This window comes from Lissotriton helveticus, chromosome 3_1 (assembly GCF_964261635.1).
Source record: "Lissotriton helveticus chromosome 3_1, aLisHel1.1, whole genome shotgun sequence".
Taxonomy (NCBI): Eukaryota; Metazoa; Chordata; class Amphibia; order Caudata; family Salamandridae; genus Lissotriton; species Lissotriton helveticus.
Window position 1 is genome coordinate 217,353,310 of NC_136061.1, and position 23,703 is coordinate 217,377,012.

General features: G+C 49.6%; 1 protein-coding gene across 2 annotated transcripts in view; it reads right to left on the minus strand.

Annotated features, from left to right (window-relative positions):
• Positions 1-1,042: 1,042 nt before the first annotated feature.
• Positions 1,043-23,703, minus strand: part of LOC144822295 (tryptase-like) — a 74,017-nt gene continuing 51,356 nt past the window's right edge. For both annotated transcript variants that reach the window (XM_078679627.1, XM_078679629.1), the window contains exons 5-7: positions 23,117-23,367; positions 6,852-6,967; positions 1,043-2,434 (exon numbers count right to left, since the gene is read on the minus strand). In XM_078679627.1, coding sequence (XP_078535753.1) covers positions 2,273-2,434; positions 6,852-6,967; positions 23,117-23,367 — 529 coding nt within the window. In that variant the 3' untranslated portion in view covers positions 1,043-2,272. The remainder of the gene's footprint in view (positions 2,435-6,851; positions 6,968-23,116; positions 23,368-23,703) is intronic.

The window sequence follows — 23,703 nt, forward strand, 5'->3', positions numbered from 1 at the left end:
CACGCTGGGAGAAGCCCTTTGATGTGGTGGCGGCCGTGAACAAAATGCAATTAGGAGGGAGGGAGGGAGGCTGATGCGTGTGCTTGTTTGGTCACGTGATTCACGTGAACTCAAAGAAAACCGCACCAAAAAGCCCTTGGTTTCACGAGGATTTTGAGCACTTGAATTCTCTCCATTTCCCATTCCTTCGGAATGGAAAAGGCGAGACCTAAAAAACTTACATCAAAACAGTGAACTGTTGCAGAGTTAAGATTTATTTTTCCATTGGGAGTGTGAGGGTGAAAATGGAGAGCCCGATAAGGACCCCTCTCGGCGCCTGCTTTTGTGAACTATCGTTGCTGAGCACAGCCCACTTAAAGCCCTGCTATTATGTCATTAATCAGGGAACCGAGGGTGGAGGAAATAAATATTGTGCAGATCCTGCAACAAACTTCCAGTCTTATGATTAGGTTTGCCAGCACGTTATTTTGACGCCCCAGACGGTACAAACATAAGCAGTAACCTAAAGCCGTATTTTCAGCACTTATCAGTGTATACTTCGAACAGCAAATATAAATGAAGCCCTTTCAGCCCTATGGGCGTTGCGGGCCTGCCTTAAGGTCATATAGGTAAATTATCCAAGATGATAGGACGCCACAAGAGGTTTGGGCATACTCCACCGTTGTTTAGGCCCTATTCCTCAGTGTTCCAATTGTTCTTTTGATTTACGTTGTTAGATCTGTGGTTACCAGAGGTGCAGTACTGATCCAGGATAGTACAGGTGCCTCCGCATCTATTACATGATCACACAGACCGGTAGTTACCACATATAGCACAGCGGCAACTTGATGCAAGCACATATCAGTCTATTATATGAGTTCTTCCTTATTATTCATTGTAGTTTTGCGGAGTGGTTACGTACTTGAGCAGTCTAATCCTGTTGTCCAATGGATGGAGTTGTATGTGTCTGCCATATCCCTGTAATGTAATATTCTTTAACAGCTGGAAATGTATGTTACTTGTGTACCCTCCAAAACGAATAAAACACACCAATCAAAAAAAATCATGTAAGGTTCTTATACTGAACATTTCAGACATCTGACACATTTAGTTTAGCAACTGCACCAATTTCGAGTTTGTTAGGACACTCTGCAATTAAGTCAATAGCAATGCTAAGTTATCATCAAATTTCATGACATCTCTTGCTAAGAATATATGGTAACCAGTCACTTAGTTCACTATTTGATTAATCCTACTGTTTCCACCTAGTCAAGCATGCATTTACGGTGCTGGTACATCAACTTTTCTAAATTTCAGTAATATTTTTCTAAATGTGTGCAAGGTGCACTTTTATGTTTTCGTAGGCGAGATATGTTTTAGTGTTGTATAAGGTTAGATCTGTTTGGTTGCTGAATCAGTACCAATATCCTGTGTTTGGGAAGCTGCCATCACTCGCACCCTATTTGAAAAAAACAAGGGAACCCAGGGCGCAATAAGCTAAGGACCTTGGGTGGATACTTAATTTTCAAAGACAACGGTCCTTAGACAGTGGGGGAATTTTCAGAAAAATAAATATAGACCAAATGGAACTATATTATTACAAGAATTGCCCAGCAGGGCAATTTATTATCCTGATAAAAACAATCATAGAACAATAAGACACAAAGTGTGATAGAAGCAGGACACCAGCCGATGTCTGGCTACCACACCAGAGAACCACAAACAAGGGAAAAACTTTTTAACAGGCAAAAATTAGGTCATCTGAATATTGCAAATCATAAAACAGACAATCCACAATAATACACATATGCATATAAAATTCGTGTCAGCTATGCATTTAGTGCATTTCAGGTCGACGTTTCGAACCATAAACAATATAGGTTCATCCTCAGGACAAGAAATAATTGCCTAAAGCGTTTTGCAATCAAGGATTTTTCAACCGGGGGGTGGGGCTGTGAAGAATAAGAGCGCAGACCACAAGATAGGGCTGTCCTCGGTTTGGCAGAGTCCAATTCTGTATGCCGCAGATCCGTGAGGAAAATGCCTTCGTGTGGATATCAGGGAATTTCTTGAGCAGGTCCGCAATGGGGTTCCTTGCTAGCGTGCAAAATAAACACCTTTTCCTGCTTCTATCACACTTTGTGTCTTATTGTTCTATGATTGTTTTTATCAGGATAATAAATTGCCCTGCTGGGCAATTCTTGTAATAATATAGTTCCATTTGGTCTATATTTATTTTTCTGAAAATTCCCCCACTGTCTAATCACTCACACCCAACCTTCTCAGAACACAATCAAGCTGGGGTGTAAGTTTCAATCCATTCTAGAAAGGGTCTGATCAAGATGAAAACAGCATTGGGGTTCTTCACACCAGGGCGCTGCAGGTCTGGAGAGATCGCCGTCAGGTACAGCGGGTACGTTGTGTTTGAGCAAGTAACAGACGCTCCCATCTCAATCTGTTGGGGAAGAGATTGTTGTTTGTTTTATTAAGGGAAATGAAACAGAAATATAAAAAGCAAGCTGATAGGGGCATTTTTTTTATGTCCACGGGAGGAGGGCCCCCCTATCTTGGACCACTATTGGCCCCGGGGACATCATGGTGCCTGGCCAGCCTTTCATTTTTTGTAGGGGGCCACACGGCCCTCCTCCTGAGGCCATTTATGGCCCCGGGGACCCCATCCCCCGGGGCCTGTCCTGAAGTTGGGGACTGCGGGGGGAGTCCCAATGCCCCGGTGGTCCCTGCCGGCTCCCCGTCTCCTGTGGGAGCAGGAATTGCTTTTGGACAAGGAGAGCTGCTGACATGCAGCTCCCCTTGTCCAAAAGCAATCTGCTTCGCTTCATGGAAACTAGAGCAGGTTTTCTACTCTTGTTTCCATGAAGCAAAGCATAGTTTGCAATGACAGGGCGGGAGCACCCCAGGACTTTGCTGGAGCCGGCCCTGGGGGTGGTGGTCCCCAGGGCCATCTAGGGTTCCAGGAAGGGGGCCACGCAGCCCCCTCCCTTCATGAAAAAAACCCTGTGGAGGTGGTGGTCCCCGGGAGTCCGCAACAGACCCCCACATTATCTTAATTAATGCACCAGGGAGGTGGTGGTTCCCGTGGCGGGGTGGGGGGGAGGAGCACCCCCACACTTATTTATTTAAATTTAATCCCAGGGGAGGTGGCGGCCCCTGGGGCAGTGTAGAGTGGCAGGTGGCCCCCCTACGCAGTTTAAAAAAAAAAAAAGCCCAAGGTTTTTTTGGGCCTGGGTGTCCCTTTGGGACCCTCTGAGCAGGCCTAGTGGGTCAGGGTGATTCTACCCTGCCCGCTTTTCTTGTTTTTTATCTTTTTTTAACTGTTTTCTTGTGAATTGGTTTTACCGAGTCACAAGATGACTGCCAACACTTCTTGGTTTGCAGTGTTGACAGCCAATCAGAATAAGGCTTGTGATCGGCAGGGTTGCAATTCTCCTTGGTCACCAGATATTGATATTTTTTATTTTTTCATTTTTTAGGACCTACGGAACCGATTTACACTATTTAAAGCAAAGAGTGTACTCTGGACCAAAAGCTACCTCTCTGCCAAATTTGGTGTAATTCCGTTCAGCAGTTTGGGCTGTAGCCACAACAAAAGTTTCTATGGAAATTAACATGGAGAAAATGCTTTTTGGGACCCAATTTTTTCTCGCCCCCCTTGACGAATCACCCCGAAACTTTCAAGACAGGAGCTGATCGGAGCTGGTTATTAGTTTTGAAAATGTTACGAAGATTCTATTTTTAGCAAAGCACTTTGCTGTTTTTCCCACTGCATCCTCCATTAAAGAAGCGGCGAAACAAACTTCCTTGTGTGGGCCCTCTCCTTACAGGCAACACTTTGTTGGATATATATTTATATCTATTACCATATTTCACCCTGAGATGAGGACGCACTCCGCAGTAGGTGATTGAGGAAATCCTTTATTAGAAAAGAAACCAGCATTTCATTAATCTTTTCTGCCTTCTGCATGACGTGTTTCTGAGCATCCAGACCCTTAATTATAGTTGAACAGTGAAGATCACAGCATTGTTTGCTACCAGCATTCCCTGCATGCTTCTAATTTCATAGGCTTCCGGTGTGCCTCGCCAATGAATTCTATTTTACGTGCATGTTGGAACTTGTAGTTTTCTCCAAGCTGCAGAGTGCATCCTCATCTCAGGGTATATAAACACTTCATCAGGGGTATTGGGCTTGAATGTCAAAGGACAGTCATTTTGGAGGCAACTTAAGTATCCCAACTCCCCGCCTCCGTGGGCGTGACTACAACTGTGGCCTTCTGGTAGTTGTAGTGCCGTCATACTGCTTCAGTGAGCTGCCGGTCCTTGACTTACACAGTTTTCACTAACCGACGATTCTGCTTTTGGAACAGGTGCCGTTTCTTGAGGCATACAAGCAGTGATGGGGCAACATAACCTGGTCTCACAATCCACTGAGATGTTTAAACTGTTTTATTTGAAAGTCCTTCACAAGGAGGCTCACTGAAGAAATACGGCGGGACTACAATTATCAATAGGCCACAGCGCATCCAGGAGGGGTTTGAACATTTATAGACGCCGCCAACAGTGCCGAGCAATTGACTTTTTGCCCATAGCCCCAGAAGAAGTGTTTGATCACGAAACGCGTCTGGCTGTACTGGTGACCGAGTGAGCTGTTGTGATTGTGCCCGCACTGCTTCCTACAATAAACAAATGCGGCAAATTACTGGCCAGTTGTGGGCTCACCTCTAAAATAAATATATATATATTCAAACGAGAACTTTGAAGTCTGAAGTGGAGAAGGGTTCCATGGGAACAGCAGTTGAACATGGGTCAGTCGGTCCTATGTATCTCTATAATATATATATATATATTACATTCCTACTAGTGGTTGGTAGCTCTAGTTAGGATGTAGTTTCCATAGGAAGAGCGTTTTTTGATTTGCCAATAACTTTGATGCAGTTTAACGAATCTTCACGAAATTTCCAAAACTATGGGGGCAATCACTTAGCTGCTGTCTTGAAAATCTTGGGTTGTTTTCTCAAGCGGGACCTGAGAAAAAAGTGGGGTCTGAAAACGCTTTTTCTCCACGTTAATTCCCATATAAAACGTATGACACGACTACAGCCCGAACTGCTTAACAGAATTAGACCAAATTTGGCAGAGAGGTAGCTGTTGGTCCAGAAAGTGACCTTTGTGTTAAATGGTGTAAATCTGTTCAGTAGTTGCTGAGAAATTTAAAGATTTCTCAGATATACAACTCAGGTCACGGTAGATTTGTGACCTCTCCCGATCTCGAACCTGAGATATGATTAGCTGGCAACACTTCAAACCAGGAAGTTTTGGCAGCAATCTGGTGACTCGGTTGAACCGAGTCACAAGCAAAAACGTTTAAAAAAAAAGAAAAGGGGGCAGGATAGACACTCTCTGACCCCGTGATTCTCTTGTGAGGGGGATGGAGGGGTCCCACAGAGACCCTACCGGGGCCTAAAAAAGCTTTTTTGTATTGTTTTATTTCAGTGGGAGTCGCATGAATAATTGGTGCATATTAACAGGTCAATAGATATGCATTACAAAATTGTTTCTCACAGTCAAACTGTCCAGTTTTTCACTTTTCTGAACATTAGAAGGCTGGGAGCAGGCTTTTTACAGGGGGAGATCAGCACTTGAGGGAGATAGAGCAGAACAGCCAGACAGACAGATACATTGGCAACACAGATACACTGTTTGATGGGTAGAACGACTGGTAGGCAGAGTGACAGGCAGAAAAGAAATACATGGAGAAAAATGTACTCATAAAGTGACAGACTGACAGAGAAACAGGTAGCTTAACAATTAGACTGGCAGATAGAGCGACATAAAGATTAAAAAACCAATCAAACGGCGAGGAAGGTGTACAATTTGATACCACAACAGGTATTCAGATTGACAAGTAGGCATGGCAGCAGGTACGCCAGATGCAGATAGTGACGGATTAAAAGAGTTAGAGAGTGAGATTGGGGCAAGAGTTTACAGGTAGACAGACACAGTGACAGATAGGCAAGTAGACAGAGTGACAGGCAGACTAGTTACCGATGGAACAATTGGTGACAGGTGTAAAGATAGACAGAGAGAGAGAACTAGAAATATTTATAGGCAGAAGCCTTTGTTGATAAAACATTAAGAACACAGATTAGGAGGTAGACAGGTTAGCAGATGTGCATATTGTTTGTCTGATAGACAGATCATAGTAAATGGACAGATTGATAATCAGAAAGAATGGTGATTAGGCATCATGCCAGTAGGCCTAATGAAAGGTAGACAGCTTGATGGACAGACACTGAGTGGCAGATTTGAATCTAGGTACATAGGCAGAATAACAGGTAGGCAGGCTGAATGGAGGATGCATTGATAGAGTTGGACTTACAGAAGACAGATAGATAGACACAGAAGGGACAGGGAGATTAGACACAGAGCCGGAGCTGACAGCATTTCAGATACAGAGATACCCTGAATACCGATTGGAAGTCATAAAGTGGGGGTTGGGCGGACAACATTTTAGTTGGCAGATCCTAGCAGCTTTTAAAGTGTGAACCAGGCCCTATTTATGGTTACCTGGTACCCCCTAAACAAAACAACTGTTATTTGTAATGTTTTCTGCACCTATGATTTACTAGCCCGTGTAAACATTGGCCTTACAAGATACGGCCATTATAACCCCTGCATTCGGTGCCTGGAAAACGTTGGCCTGCAAAAATGTGCTATTCACTTCGTAACTTGTTGTCTCTCGGGAGTGCTTGAAGTAAATAGGCTCTACAGTGCTCACAATATAAACTTTTGTGTTTAGCCTCTGGCTCTCGTTTGCACTTTGTAGGTCCTGCCTTCTCTTGATGCGTATGGATTACCTGGATCTCCTCTGTGGTAGTGGGTGTCCAGCAGATTGACTGGTCCTGGGATACGCCAGTGCAGGTCTCATACAAAGATATCGTCCCTTCTTCTCTCTTGAATATTCTTGTACCACCTGAGGGAAAGCACAGAGACCACGGTGTTAGCATTGTCCCTGCAAAAGCGTCTGTAGAGGTCCAGAAGACAACAGGGAGGACATGAAGAAATTGCCTCATCATGCACATCCTGGCGCTAATGTTATTCCTGGATCTCATGAACACAATACCATAATGAGCTCTCGAGCTGAGGGTCTAGACCTGCCATGCACACAGTGTGGATTTAGAGGGTCTAGATCTGCCATGAACACAGTGTGGATTTAGAGGGTCTAGACCTGCCTTGCAGGCAGTGTGGATTCAGAGGGTCTAGATCTGCCATGAACACAGTGTGGATTTAGAGGGTCTAGACCCGCCATGCACGCAGTGTGGATTTAGAGGGTCTAGACCTGCCTTGCAGGCAGTGTGGATTCAGAGGGTCTAGATCTGCCATGAACACAGTGTGGATTCAGAGGGTCTAGACCCGCCATGCACGCAGTGTGGATTTAGAGGGTCTAGACCCGCCATGCACGCAGTGTGGATTTAGAGGGTCTAGACCTGCCTTGCAGGCAGTGTGGATTCAGAGGGTCTAGATCTGCCATGAACACAGTGTGGATTCAGAGGGTCTAGACCCGCCATGCACGCAGTGTGGATTTAGAGGGTCTAGACCTGCCATGCACACAGTGTGGATTTAGAGGGTCTAGACCCGCCATGCACGCAGTGTGGATTTAGAGGGTCTAGACCTGCCTTGCAGGCAGTGTGGATTCAGAGGGTCTAGATCTGCCATGAACACAGTGTGGATTCAGAGGGTCTAGACCCGCCATGCACGCAGTGTGGATTTAAAGGGTCTAGACCTGCCTTGCATGCAGTGTGCATTCAGAGGGTCTAGACCCGCCATGCACGCAGTGTGGATTTAAAGGGTCTAGACCTGCCTTGCATGCAGTGTGCATTCAGAGGGTCTAGACCTGCCTTGCAGGCAGTGTGGATTCAGAGGATCTAGAACTGCCATGCACGCAGTGTTGATTCAGAGGGTCTAGACCTGCAATGCACGCAGTGTGCATTCAGAGGGTCTAGACCTGCCTTGCAGGCAGTGTGGATTCAGAGGGTCTACATCTGCCATGAACACAGTGTGGATTCAGAGGGTCTAGACCCGCCATGCACGCAGTGTGGATTTAGAGGGTCTAGACCTGCCGTGCACGCAGTGTTGATTCAGAGGGTCTAGACCTGCCATGCACACAGTGTAGATTCAGAAGGTCTAGACCTGCCATGCACACAGTGTGGATTCAGAGGCTCTAGACCTGCGAGGCGCACAGTGTGGATTCAAAGGATCTAGAACTGCCATGCACGCAGTGTTGATTCAGAGGGTCTAGACCTGCAATGCAACCAGTGTGGATTCAGAGGGTCTAGACCTGCCTTGCAGGCAGTGTGGATTCAGAGGGTCTAGATCTGCCATGAACACAGTGTGGATTCAGAGGGTCTAGACCCGCCATGCACGCAGTGTGGATTTAGAGGTTCTAGACCTGCCTTGCATGCAGTGTGCATTCAGAGGGTCTAGACCTGCCTTGCAGGCAGTGTGGATTCAGAGGGTCTAGATCTGCCATGAACACAGTGTGGATTCAGAGGGTCTAGACCCGCCATGCACGCAGTGTGGATTTAGAGGGTCTAGACCTGCCGTGCACGCAGTGTTGATTCAGAGGGTCTAGACCTGCCATGCACACAGTGTAGATTCAGAAGGTCTAGACCTGCCATGCACACAGTGTGGATTCAGAGGCTCTAGACCTGCGAGGCGCACAGTGTGGATTCAAAGGATCTAGAACTGCCATGCACGCAGTGTTGATTCAGAGGGTCTAGACCTGCAATGCACCCAGTGTGGATTCAGAGGGTCTAGACCTGCCTTGCAGGCAGTGTGGATTCAGAGGGTCTAGATCTGCCATGAACACAGTGTGGATTCAGAGGGTCTAGACCCGCCATGCACGCAGTGTGGATTTAGAGGTTCTAGACCTGCCTTGCATGCAGTGTGCATTCAGAGGATCTAGACCTGCCTTGCAGGCAGTGTGGATTCAGAGGGTCTAGATCTGCCATGAACACAGTGTGGATTCAGAGGGTCTAGACCTGCAATGCACCCATTGTGGATTCAGAGGGTCTAGACCTGCCATGCACACAATGTGTATTCACAGGGTCTAGACATGCAATGCACCCAGTGTGGATTCAGGGATCTAGACCTGCCATGCACCCTGTGTGGATTCAGAGGGTCTAGACCTGCCATGCACACAATGTGTATTCACAGGGTCTAGACATGCAATGCACCCAGTGTGGATTCAGGGATCTAGACCTGTCATGCACACACTGTGGATTCATAGGGTCTAGACCTGCCGTGCATGCAGTGTGGATTTAAAAGGGTCTAGACCTGCAATGCACCCAGTGTGGATTCATAGGTTCTAGACTTGCCTTGCACACAGTGTGGATTCAGGGATCTAGACCTGCCATGCACACACTGTGGATTCATAGGGTCTAGACCCGCCATGCACACAGTGTGGATTTAGAGGGTCTAGACCTGCATTGCACCCAGTGTGGATTCATGGGGTCTACACCAGCCTTGCATGCAGTGTGGATTCAGAGGGTCCAGACCTGCCATGCACGCAGTGTGGATTCAGGGATCTAGAACTGCCATGCACGCAGTGTGTATTCATAGGGTCTAGACCCGCCATGCACGCAGTGTGGATTTAGAGGGTCTAGACCTGCCTTGCATGCAGTGTGGATTCAGAGGGTCTAGACCTGCAATGCACCCAGTGTGGATTCAGAGGGTCTAGAACTGCGAGGTGCACAGTGTGGATTCATAGGGTCTAGACCTGCCGTGCACGCAGTGTTGATTCAGAGGGTCTAGACCTGCCATGCACACAGTGTAGATTCAGAAGGTCTAGACCTGCCATGCACACAGTGTGGATTCAGAGGCTCTAGACCTGCGAGGCGCACAGTGTGGATTCAAAGGATCTAGAACTGCCATGCACGCAGTGTTGATTCAGAGGGTCTAGACCTGCAATGCACCCAGTGTGGATTCAGAGGGTCTAGACCTGCAGGGCACCCAGTGTGGATTCAGAGGACCTAGACCAACCATGCATGCAGTGTGGATTCAGGAATCTAGACCTGCCATGCATACACTGTGGATTCAGAGGTCCTAGACCTGACATACATGCAGTGAGGATTCAGAAGGCCTAGACCTGCCATGCACGCAGTGTGGATTCAGAGGGTCTAGACCCGCTATGCACGCAATGTGGATTCAGAGGGTCTAGACCTGCCATGCACGCAGTGTGGATTCAGAGGGTCTAGACCCGCAATGCATGCAGTGTGGATTTAGAGGGTCTAGACCTGCTTTGCACGCAGTGTGGATTTAGAGGGTGGTCTAGACCTGCCATGCACACAGTGTGGATTCAGAGGGCCTACACCCACCATGCACGCAGTGTGGTTTCAGGGATCTAGATTTGCCATGCATGCAGTGTGGATTCCGAGGGTCTAGACCCGCCATGCACACAGTGTGGATTCAGGGATCTAGACCTGCCATGCACAGTGTGGATGCAGAGTATAGACCCGCCATGCACGCAGTGTGGATTCAGAATGTCTAGACCCGCCATACACGAAGTGTGGATTCAGCGTGGGGGTGGAGGCCAGGGGCTTTTAAAGCATATTTCCACACGTCTGTAGTGCAGTACAGAAATGGTCCATTCCACGGACTACTCGACAGACTGTTTTATTACTGCAGCTCCACTAGTTCATGTGCAATGTATGGTTTCAAAATATGAACCATATTATTATTATTATTATTATTATTATTATTATTTATTTTTGTAAAGCGCGTAGTCACCCGGAAGTATCCCAGCGCTGAGGAACCTAGAAGACAGGAAACTGAGGACTAAGGCTGAGTTTACGGGAAGAACATAGGGGTTAGGGGAAAACATGTGTCTTTAAACGTTTCCTAAAACGGAGGTATTGGGGATCCAGACGAAGATCCCGAGGGAGGGAGTTCCAAAGACGGGCCGCATGGACCGAGAACCGTCTTCCTCCTGATCGTGCTTTCCTAAACCTTGGGGCATTGATAAGATTTTCTGCATTAGAGCGAAGGGATCTTGTGGCTATATAGGGGGTAATGAAATTCCGGAGAATTGGAGGGCCTTGATTGTTCAAGGTTTTGTGCACCAGACACAGGGCCTTAAATTTAATTCTCTCCCTTATGGGGAGCCAATGCAGGAGTTTGAGGGCAGGCTTGGCCGATGATCTGGCCGGGGTGTTGGTAATGATCCGGGCAGCAGTATTCTGGATCCTCTGCAGTTTATTCAATGTTGCTTCCGGTGCACCCAAATAGATCGCATTACTATAGTCCAGTCTAGATATGATAAGACCCTGGACTAATAGTTTTTGCGATTTCGGAGGAAGGAGGGGCAGGACTTTCCTCAGGGATTTTAGCAGACCGAAACAGGTCCCTACGACCTTTTTCGCTTGTGGGGCGAATGAGAGTTCCGAGTCGATCCAGACACCCAAACTTTTCACCTCTGTCTTTGGGTCTGGGGGAGGTCCTAGACATGTTGGCCACATGTCTAGAGGAAGTGAGGTTCCTTTTGGGCCGAGTACAAGGACCTCGGTTTTTGCCCCGTTTAATTTTAGCATTGAAATGTTCATCCAGTGATGGACCTGCGTGAGGCAGTTAAGAAGATCGGCTTTCTGTTGTTTAGGATGGGACAGTGACACCACTAATTGTGTGTCATCAGCATAGCTGATGACACTCACTCCGAAAGGGGTGATGACCTCCTCCAATGTGGACATATAGATGTTGAATAATGTAGGGCTCAGGGAGGAGCCCTGAGGCACACCACATTGGAGGGGCATTTCGGAGGAACGGGCGTTCTTCTCCCAGATCTGATAAGATCGTTGTGTCAAGAAGGATGAGAGCCAGGATATGGCTGTGCCTTCTAGACCAACTCTTGCAAGCCTTTCGATGAGGAGCTGGTGGTCAACAGTGTCGAACGCTGCACTAAGGTCGAGGAGGATCACTGCCACTGATCCTCCACCATCTAGCAGCGTTCTGGCTTCCTCTACCGCCGCCAGGAGGGCGATGTCCGTGCCCTGTCCAGGTCGAAAGCCCGTCTGGGAGTTTTTCAGTTTGTTGTTAGCCTCTAGATATTGCGAAAGTTTCTTGTTGATGAGTTTTTCCGCAATTTTACTTACTCCTGGGAGTAAGGAAATGGGACGATAGTTCGCCAGGTTTTCGGGGTCCAGAGTGGGTTTCTTCAGTAAGGCCTTTACCACCGCCTTCTTCCAACTCTGGGGCACAACTCCCTGTTGAAGTGACGTATTAATCAACTGAGTAAGGGCCGGGATGATAGAAGGGGCTACCTCTTTAAGAATCCGAAGAGGAGCAGGATCTCTGGGGGAACCACTCTTCATAGAGTTAAGCGTCGTCCGCACTTCATCTGGGGTGACCTGGCCCCATGTGGATAGGCCGGTGGGAGAAGTCGGATATGGAAAAACGGTTTCTTCCCTCGGGCACAGGGGAGGAATTGAATCCAGGATTAATCGGATTTTGTCCTGGAAAAAGTTAGCCAGTTGTTGGCATTTCTCTTGATCAGCTTTAGGGTCAGAGGGGGGTCCACGATCTTGTTCTGGTGGTTTTGAGAGTTCTTTTAGGATAGCAAATGCTTCCTTCCCGGAGCCACCTGCTCTCTCTATTCTCTCCTGGAAAAACACGCTTTTGGTATTCCGGATAGCTGTTTTATAATTGAGAAGAGAGATGGAGTAGATATTTTTGTTCGCTCCTGTTTTATCACGTCTCCACGAGCGTTCGGTCTTTTTACATTCTTGCCGTAAGGCTTTAAGCTCTGGAGTGTACCACGGAGCAGGGGATATCTTTTTAGGTTGTTTAAGGGTAGTGATTTTTGGAAGCAGAGTGTCAAGAGATGACGTAATCCAGTCACTGAATTGTTTATCGGCCACATTTGGGTCCGAGGAAAGCTCGGGAGTGGAATCGGTAAGAGAGCGGGCCCACATATCAGATGACAATTTATGCCATTGGCGATCAGTAACCTGGGTTTTAGGAATAGAGTGATTAGACATGGGAGTTTCCCAGAAAAAGGGGATCAGGAAGTGGTCAGTCCATGGAAGGGTCACCGGAGGGTCGGTGGTCATCGTTGGAATATTGGTAAAGATGGGATCCAATAGATGGCCCTTCTCGTGGGTGGGCTCGTTATTAACCAGACATACCTCTAAAGCTGTAAGGTCATGTCTAATGTCTACTGCCACACGATCCGTTGGGTCAAGGAAGTGGAGATTAAGATCACCTAGTAGCAGGAAGTTGGAGGTGGCGGAGGCTAGTTGGGAAATGGCTTCAACTAAAGAGTTGGAGAAATTGCCTGGGGCCCCAGGGGGACGATAGGTCAGAAGCCCCGCTACAGTGAGGGCTGGAGTGATTTGGATGGAAAACTGGCCGCACTCACAATCCTCAATGTCAGCGTTCGTCATCCTACAGACGTATCGTTGTCTGTGGATTATGGCTATCCCACCTCCCCTCCCTTTAGGTCTATTTAGCGTTTGGCAGAGATAGCCCGTGGGGAGAGCAGTAACAACATCCGGATCGGTGCAATCAGAGAGCCATGTCTCTGTTAGGAACATTAAGTCGTAATCCTGATCATGAATTAGGAGGTTTATTTCGGTGGCGTGTTTCGGAAGGGAGCGGCAATTGAGAAGTCCGGCTTTCAAAGCCGGTGTAGTGTTTTTAGGGGGGGGGACCGGATTGCAGTATGGACAAGTCGTAAAGACCTTACCTTCTGTAACCGTGTGGTAGCAGGTCAGGGTGGCTTTTGGACGTAGGGCTCGTAATGTGTCAGCTGTATACGTCACTCGCTCCTGAGGGTCACCTGGCAGAGTAACGGGGCCAAGGGCCATCCGGGTCCGGACGGGCCCAGACGGGCTTGCCTTTGGCGCGCCTTCGGCGCGCTGACGGCGCGCCCGCTGCGCCCGTCCGCTGCGCGTCCGGTAATTGCACATTGTTTTAAGGGGTTAAGGAGGGGGGTGGGCGTGGCCTCAGGTAGGCGTGGCCTGGCTTCCTCGCCGTAAATGGCGGCGGGAAATTGTTTTTCAGGGGTTTGCTCGTTGCAGCGAAGGAGTCGCTGTTTCAGCGTGTCTCTAGCCCGCTATGACAGTTTGCCGGGTGAGTGCGCTTTTAAAAGTACAATTTAGGTAAAGTGACACAAAATACAATGGTGATAGTTTTTAAAAAGGTTTTCAGCGTTCTCCCGGCTTTCCGCCTCAGGAGTTTCTAGATTCTGTCAGTTACACGCTTCAGATCGCGTATATATGCTGAGGGGGGTGGGCGTGGCCTCAGGTAGGCGTGGCCTGGCTTCCTCGCCGTAAATGGCGGCGGGAAATTGTTTTTCAGGGGTTTGCTCGTTGCAGCGAAGGAGTCGCTGTTTCAGCGTGTCTCTAGCCCGCTATGACAGTTTGCCGGGTGAGTGCGCTTTTAAAAGTACAATTTAGGTAAAGTGACACAAAATACAATGGTGATAGTTTTTAAAAAGGTTTTCAGCCTAAAACCACTGGTGAAGTTGCTAAAACATGTGCAACCAGAACACAGGTCTGCTCGATTTTTATTTTTTTTAAATATATTTTTATTGCAGATAGATGAGGCATATAATCTTTCTGTTCAACAATCCTACTTCCGACAGTTGCAGTGCTCAGGTCACTTATCCAAACTTTACACGGCCATTTAGCCCACAACCCGGAGGTCGGGCGGCGGTAATCAGAAAAACATTAAAAGCTTAAATGTACCAAGCAGTAGCAACTGTACAGCAAAGAGTTTTGCATCTGCTTTTCTTGTTCTCCCTCCTGTCCCATCCCCATCGCAAAGCTGAGATAATCCCTAAGGGGTAGTGGCGAATTGTCAGTGCAATCATAACGCGGTGGATCGTATCCAGCCTTACTCATTCCTTTCTATATGCATCTCCACATGCTAATTTCGGTATGCCTTACCCTAGGTGGCTAACAGGTTGTCCCTTATCCCTCCCTCCTCCCCGGGTCCTCATCCTCTAGGTGCAGGAGACATCAACTCAAATGGTGCGGATGTGCAGGAGTCTCTGGAATGGTGTCAAGTGATGCAATGTTCCTGGGAAGCCTCATCTCCTGTTTGCAGGTCTCCCTGATTGCCCTGTCTAGTATAGTCGCACAACGCTTGCGTTAGTGCGTCCCATGCCTGGGCAGATTCTAATGCCTTCTCGTTACGTTGGCGCTGCGCAGTTTGGAATCTGACCTTGCTCTCTCCATTCGCCCACTTAATAAACTCGTTCCTCCATCTCGTGCTATTCGGGCCTATTGTCGCCTTCCAGTGTCGTGTAATTTCTCGCTTGGCTAATACTATTCCCATGTCTATAAGTTTGCTGGTAACCTTATTTTTAGGAGTGTGGGGGAACCAATGTAGTATACCTACTGCTATGTCAAACGATAAACCCCGGTCTGTGACCGAATTCAGTGTGTCTCCCACCTCTCTCCAATATAGGTCTAGTGCCGGGCACGACCATAGCATGTGGCCCAGTTCCGCACCGACTAGTGCGCATCTGGGGCAGGCCGCCTCGTCTACATTGAAATATTTTTGGACCCTTCCCGGCGTGAGGTACGCCCGGTGAAGGACAAAAAAGTGTACCAGCTGGAATCTAGCGTTGCGTGTGCTTTTCTGGGCTCTCCTCACAATCTGCGCCCAGGTTGTCTCAGGTGTAGGTCGTTCTATCTCTGTTTCCCACTTCTCTTTGAGCGTCGCTAAAGGCGGTAGATTCTCGTTAACCATTCTGGTGTAAAGACAAGTAACTGCCTTGTAAGTTCCAGCAGAACTCATGGCATATTGACAAACCATGGTTGTTTTTGGTTCAAGGAGGCCTTCCTTCCAGTGCATTTGTATCGCTTGTGTTAATGCAGCATGGAGTAAGAAGTCCCCCCTGGGTATGTCGTACCGTTCTAGGAGCGTCGGGTAGGGCATCATGGCTCCCTCCTCATATAGGTCACCCACCATCTGTATTCCTGCTTCTTCCCAGATCTGTAGTCTGGACCAGTCTTCGCCATGTGGGAGTGCGGTCAGCATCCCCAATGGCATCTCAGGGGCGTACGGGTGTAGCACCCCCGCCTTGCGCTGAGTGCGGTTCCAGCACAGTCTTATCGTACGTTCCTCAAGGGTTAGTGTGTTTAGCACTAATTTCTGCTGTAGCGCTATGAAGAAGAGAACGTGTCGAAGGATGCCTCGGCCTCTAGATTGGTCTGGGCCTCTGAATTCTCGAACCACCTCTTGTGTATAAATCTGAAGATGCGCTGCTAAGTAATATGATTCGAGGTCAGGGGCCCCATCCCCCCCTCCAGTTTGGGTCTTATTAGAGTCGTCAACGCCACTCTTCGCCGGCCCGTCCCCCAGAGAAAGGACCCAATCATGGATCTCAGGTGTCGAAAGGTGGCAGCCGGGATCCACACAGGGAGTGTTTTAAAGTAATACAGGAAGCGTGGTAGCGCCACCATTTTCAGTAGTGCTACCCGGCCCGCTACGGATAATGGTAGTGTGGCCCAAAAGGCCATGCTGCTCTTCAGAGCTCTCATTCCGCGTCCTATGTTTCCTTCCAATATATCGGCCGGTGAGTGGTATATATGCACTCCCAGGTATTTTAAACAGGTGGGCTCCCAACGCACTGGTCTGGCCGTGAGCGGCTGCAGATCGCCGTGGCGGACCGGGAATAAGCATGTCTTGTCCCAATTTACTCTGAGTCCCGATATTCTGCCAAACCTCTGTAGCAAGCCGTCGGCGACCTCCAGCGCCCCCTCGGTGTCCTCAAGAAAAAGAAGGAGATCGTCCGCGTATAGTGAAATATAGTGGTGCCCAGTCCTGTCCCTCAATCCGGCATAATGAGCTCCTGTTCTAACCGATATCGCCAACGGCTCTATCGCCAGGGCGAATAGTAACGGTGACAACGAGCATCCCTGCCTCGTGCCCCTTTTAACTGGGCATTGCTGTGATATTAGGGCGCCCGTTTTAACCCTGGCTACCGCCGATGTGTAGAGTACTGAGGTCCATTTCAGAAAGTCTTCGCCTACTCCAAAACGCCGCATCACTGCGTAAAGGTATTCCCACTCGAGACTGTCAAAGGCCTTCTCAATGTCTATTGATAAGATCACTGGGTGACGGGCCTCTGGGTGGTTCTCCCCCAATATTCGGATCAATCGGCGCACGTTCGAGGTCGTGTTTCGCGACGGGATAAACCCAGCTTGGTCCGGGTGCACCAATGTGGTCATGTGGCTCAATAGGCGAGTTGCTAAAATACTGCTCAGTATTTTATAGTCAGTGGTTAGCATTGAAAGCGGCCTGTAAGAGGCTGTGTTCCCGCTCTCCCTACCCGGTTTCAGTAGGGGTATTATTAACGCTTCCCGCATGGAAGGTGGTAGCCGTCCCAGGCATTTCGCCTCTTTGTAGACCTCAAGTAACCGTGGTGTCAAGAGGTCGGCATGCTGGCTGTAGAATTCTATTTGTATGCCATCCAACCCTGGGGTTTTGTAGCGCGCTATGCTTTTAATGGCGCCCCGAATTTCCTCCGCTGTTATATCCCTGCCCAATGCCTTGGCCTGGTCCCGGCTCAACTCCGGAAAACAGAGTCCCTCCAGAAAGGCTTCCACTGCCGGGGCCCCCACCTCCAACCTGCTTCTATAGAGGGACGCGTAATAGTTCTCGAAGCACTGCAGCACTTCTGCCTGAGCGTAAACTTCCCTATCGTCAGGTGTACGGATCGACACTATGGGGGTGCTCCTTTTTGTGGGATTAGCTAGCCAGGCCAGTAATGTCCCGGCTCGATCACCCTCTGCATGCGTCCTGGCCGTATATGCATTGTAGTCATAACTTCGCAAGCGCTCTGTTTCAACCGCCACCAGTTCTTTGGCCCCGGCGACAATATCTTGTAGTTACGAATGGCCGGGCCTGGAGAGCTCCCCCCTCCCAAACCCTAAAACTAGAACTGAACAATCCCCCCATTCCACCCCCAGAACAGGACCTAGAAATCTCCATCTAGCACCCGTCCAAACAATCCCTTTGAGCAACATTGATTAAACCCAACAGGGGTCACTGTGGGTATGCCTTAAGGGCTTAGTGAGGGTGTCGGTCGCCAACGGGCAGCCGCCCAAACCTCAGGCTCGGTGTCGAGCGATCGAACCTCAAACAGTTGGGTGTCCCACCGACCATCCTTCCCCCCAATCTCAAACCTGCCCACTGCCATCCACAGCCAACCATCCGCCCCAGGTCCCAACTGGAGCCCACACATCTCACCGGTTGCGCTCAGCCTTCGTCCAGCATTCCTTCCGCCGTAGCCGGAGTAACCACCGGCAGCGCATGCTGTCCGTTTCGGAGCGCTCTGTGTCAGAGTGTCCGTCGCCTTTCTCGGATTCTTCATCCTCCTGCGATGGCGTGTCTTGAGTGCCCGAGATGACCGAAACGAGGTCCAGGACCTCCTTTCGCTCTGCTGTGGTGACGGATTGCGAAGGTTTTCTCTGACTAATTTGTCTATTCCGGATGCGTCGCGATTTTCGTTGCGGCAGACCTACAGGACCTTTGCCGGATGGATGTTCAAGGATGTCTTTACCAGATTTATATAGCTCCAACCAGGCGCATGCATCCTCTGGATTGTCGAAGAACTTGGTAGAATCGTCAACGATTACTCGGAGCCGCGCTGGGTAGAGCAGTGAGTACTGCAATCCTCGGATCTTAGCTCCCTTTTGACCACTAGAAAGGAGGTCCTTCGTCTCTGTGTTTCGTACGTGTAGTCCGGGAAAATGTTAACTCTGCTATTCTCCACCAAGGGGCCGTTTGTGCTCGCATTTTGGAGCAGCAGGTCTCTGTCCCTGTAATGTAGGAGTCGGGTGACCACCGGGCGCGGCGGGCGGCCCTGCTGAGGCGGTCTGGCCGGGACTCTGTGAGCTCTCTCCAGCGTGTAAAAAGTGGATAATCCCTCTGGCGCCACAGTCTGTCGGAGCCAGTCCTCGAGGTATTTCACCATGTCTCGTCCCTCCACTTTCTCCGGCAGGCCCACTATCCGGATATTATTGCGACGATTGCGCCCTTCTGCCTCCTCCGCTCGCCGCTCCAGTGTGTCCACGCGGTCCATCAGATCAGTGACGGTTGCCTTAATGTCTTTTTGTGTCGGTTCTAGGGTGTGGACCGCGTCTTCCACGAGCTTGACTCTGTCAGCCAGCTTGCCGTGATCGGCATGAAGCCGCCCCAAGCCAGTGACCACTTGCGCAATATCCTGCTGGAGCGCTGATCTCGTGTCCGTCAGTGCCGCTAAGATTTTGTCTAAGTGGAGCTGTAGCTGAGGGTCCTGCAGTTTCCCGGGGTTCGATTGGTCTCCAGTGTCCGTCGGCTCGGTATCCGTCTGGGGCGAGGCGCCGCCTTTAACTCCCTTGGGTTTCCCCATCCTCGGGGAGCGTAGGCGTCCTCCCCGGCAGAAATCCAACCGCCACGTCGCAGATCCGGGGGACGTGTGTCAGTTGTGCTTAGGCACGATCCCCGGGGGGGGCGTAAGTCTGTTCCACCAGCCGGCGGGGCGGAAGGACCCCGCCCGCAGTCCCACAGCGTCCGCTCTCGTAGTGGGTATTCGTGCCACAGCGCCTTGAGTATGAAGGAAGCGCGAGGCTGTAGGGTTCCCAACAGCGACACCAGCGAGTGAGTGCGAGTCTCAGGTTCAGTGTGGCAGGCCCCGGGGGTCCCCAGAATAGCATCCAGATAGTCCAACCCCCAGCCTATCACCCGCACCCCGGCTCTGGGGGAGCGTCGCCGCAGCAGCTCAGTCCGCAATCGCCCCTCGTCCAGTCGGGCCCCGGCGGTCCCCGCGGCTCTTAAGGTAGTTCTCCTCCGCGACCGAGTCGCTCTGGCGAGGGGTTAAGCGACCATTGAATCTGCCGCATGCCTCAGTTTGGGGGATCACAGGCTCGCCGCCACAAGGGTTCCAGCAGTTACCCCCGTGATCTGCAGCCTGCAAGTGGGGGTGGGGGGAGGGAGTCCCTCTCACTGCCCAGCGACCGGGCGGTCCTCGCGTTAGCGTCCTCCGGGCAATCCCCAGATAGGCAGCCACTCGCTCCTCAATCCTCACCACAGCTCTGCGTGCAAGCCGCTAGCCCTTCTCACCTCCGCAGGGCTCGCGCACAGCGCCGACACTCACCGGAGCTGGAGCTTCCCGCACCCGTGCCAGGGCCCCAGCGCAGTCTCTCCCGGCAGCATTTGCCAACGCACGGGTCAATAGGGATTCCCCCAACCCTCAATGTGTCCGGGGTCAAGCCAGTCCTGCCTCCGCCATTTTGCGCTGTATTCGGGCTTAGAGCTCGGGCGTAAACGCAACCACGCACCTCTTCGCTTGGGGGGGCAGGGGGGCTCCACCGTGTAAAGGATTCCGCGCCCCCGCCGGCCAGGCCGCGGATCAAATCTGCCCGCACTCGGAGTCCGATAAACTTCTCCTCCAAAGGGCTGCAGCCTGTTGCGCAGTCGCCGGACCAAGCACTGTGGCAGCCGGGCGCAGGAGCCCCCGCTCAGGTGTCCCCGAGCCCCCACCTCGTCCGGGGCGGGAGCCTCGCCCCCCCACCGCCGTCCCGGGGTCTGATGCGGTGTCCGGATTCTATTTTTAGCCGTCGGCAGCCCGGGAGTCAGCACTCTCCCACGGCCGCCATCTTGGTCACGGCTCCGGCCGGGGCGGCTGAGCCTCGCTCCGTCTCGCTCTACCTCACCCAGCCCCGCAGGGACGATCGTTCGTGGCCCCACTGGCGAGGAGACCCTTCCCACGCGATGTCAGGTGGGTCAGGGGTCGGCAGCTACAGTTTCTCAGGATAATTGGGGTTCGATCGCGGAGCCGAGCGCTCAGGCGACCTCCTCCATTGCCCTCAAGCCACGCCCCCAACACGGGTCTGCTCCATGATAAAGCATGCAATACCTGCCTACTTTTATGTGAAAGCTAAAAAGAAGATCTTGTTAGGATAAAAGTTGTAAACAACATGTATTGTCACAATGGGTCTGCTGAGGAAGCAATGTTGAGGCAATCGGAATGCCTGACGCAGAGTCCACTGTGAGTGAAGGTGCCTGCAGGGATCTGATTGCTATATTCATGAAGAGAGGACTAGTTATAATATATACACATAATCTGGAAGCTTACAGAGACAGAGCATGGTGCCTGTGTGGAGAAACCTATGGGTCTCCTCTTCTGGGCCATTGGCTATCATGAGTGGCATTAGTGACAGGGAGCTGATAAGAGCTTCCTTTGAGATAACCCCAGGCTGCAGCCATGGTGTTGAACTTGTTCATGACATTGGCCCACAGCCACAACACACACTTTATCATTTTCAAATAGGAATGTAGCGCAAAGCCTGCAATTTAGGTGGAGTTCTTTAGGGACTGATCTCTCACCTACTCATTGCCGTATTTTAGCATATTGCTACCTGAGAGTAGGCGTAAGACATTAGTAGTGGCGCCCCCAACTGGAGTGACTAGAGATTTTAAGATTGTTGTGTCGCTTGTGTGAATGAGGGTCACAAGGTCCAGAATGAAAGGTACTGGTTAGCATCAAAACCCAGAGGGTGGGGTATTGTATAGTATTGTAATTGTATTTATATAGCGCTTACTACCCCTGACGAGGTGCCAAAGCGCTTTTTCAGCGAGTAGCACGCTACTCCGGGACCCAAAGACGATTAATGTTGAATTAGTATAGTGAAACATGCAAGTACATTTTAAGTGGTGGATAGGTTAGTCAGTTATGGTACTTTATGCAGATGTTAGGAAACCAGGACTCCATTTCTAATTCACGCAATGGCCAGACGATGACTTAGCTGTTTGTAAAATGTTGTTGAAACTTCCTCCTTTTCATAAAAATCCTGAACTCTGGCATTGCCCGCTTGTAAGACAATCCCTCAGACCAACCATTAGCCTGGAGCCCATGCTGAGCTGGCCGCCTTAGAATTAAGCGAAGTTGGTTGTAATGAGAAGCATAAATGAAAAACACACAATACTATCAGAACTGTACATCTCTCGCTCACCAATCCCAATATGATGAAATTCAATATTCAGAATGCTTTGTTATCAGCAGCTCATATGTTCTGTAGTCTGCGTGAGATGGGTGGAGGGTCTCTCTTCAGATTCCAGTAAGAAAAAAGCTAACTTCACAAACCAGCTGGCACACAACGCTCATCACTATTGTGAGTGTCAGGCAAGATACAATTCTTTGAATGAGGGTAGTCTGAGCATCCCTTACACCACCCACAGCAGGGCTGGTAGGCATTTGTAGCAGGGTAGATTTCTTGGTACTGTTGTGTACAACTCAAAATCCAACACCTTTCAAAAGCACATAGTGTGCACGAGTAACTAGAAGAGAATTATTTTGCTGTGTGCACTGTGCAAACTAGGTTGCATATATACAAGCCCCTAATGTCACCAGAGTGTTGCTTTTTTTGACGCTCCGGTAGCGTTGCGCCATTCCCCATATTTACAAGGTGGTGCTAAGCTATTAAATTGGCTTAATGCCACCATGTAAATATGGCCCTTACTGGCGCAATCTGCTGTGGCAAAGAGGCAGGCAATGGGTGTTGCTGTGGGCGTTCCACCACAACACCCATTACTTTTTGACGCTGACCCTCATTTATAAGGCTGAGGTAGTGCCCTAAACTAATGCCAGGTAATACCTGGTCTTAGATAAGCCGATACGAAGAGAAATTAATAATTTCTCCTCATTGTTTGCTTCTTCTATGTTAGCTGCATTCTGCAGCACACATAGAAAGAGCAAATTGCCATTATTGTTTATGTGCAGCAAGGTGTACCTTCAGTGCCACTCAGTGCAGGCACTCTTGCAACATGGCGCAATGTTGCCGGGGCTCGTGCTAGGCAGCTTTTGTAGTGCCAGGGGAAACGCAGGGGTGCGCATTATTTTTGTAAATACGGCGCATCCCTGCATTTTGAAAATGTCAGAATGCGACATTGCCAAATTTGTTCTAACAGCGCTCTGGCATTTTCCTGTAGATACCCCCATTAGCTTCTTATCAATCAAGGATGGCTGCTAAAACTAATCAAACCATGCAGGCTCAGCATTTTCACCATTCTCACTCGGGTAGCTGGGAAAAATGGAATGGATCGTTATATGAGCAAAATTTCAGGTATTCCTTACTGCTAGTTTCACTCGATGCCGCAGCCCAGCACATCGTGTTTGCTGGCGGAGCAGGCTGAGCCAGAGGTGCGAGGCAGATGGGAAGCACAGTAGATCCAAACCACACAATCTCCTCCAGCTGGATCAAGGCGATATCATGGGAGTCCAGAGAGGTGCTGTACTCAGGGTGCACCATTATCCGCTTTACAAGATGAGACATTTTGGAGGTGCTGTTGCGAGCACCCACTTGAACAGAGTACCAGGCCGGATAACTGTGTGAAAAGGAAAGCACAAGGAACTGGTAAGCCTGGTATTTTGGAAATTGTCTGGTCTGGCTAACCTTGAGAGTTGAAAACTAGTCCTTCAATATCAATAGAACAATTTTAGAAGCAGGATGATCCACTTTGATCTATGACTTGGCCTACGAATCTAGTAATAATGGGGCTTAAAGTATTTAACTTTACCATTAGACAGTAGCAAAACATTTTTAGATGGAATACTTCACTATGGCTTCCAACAGAACTTTCCATGACAAGCAGGAAGCGCCATTTCTGAAATCCTAATTTAAATTTTAAAAATAATTTCTGACTCATCATTAAACAGCAGTG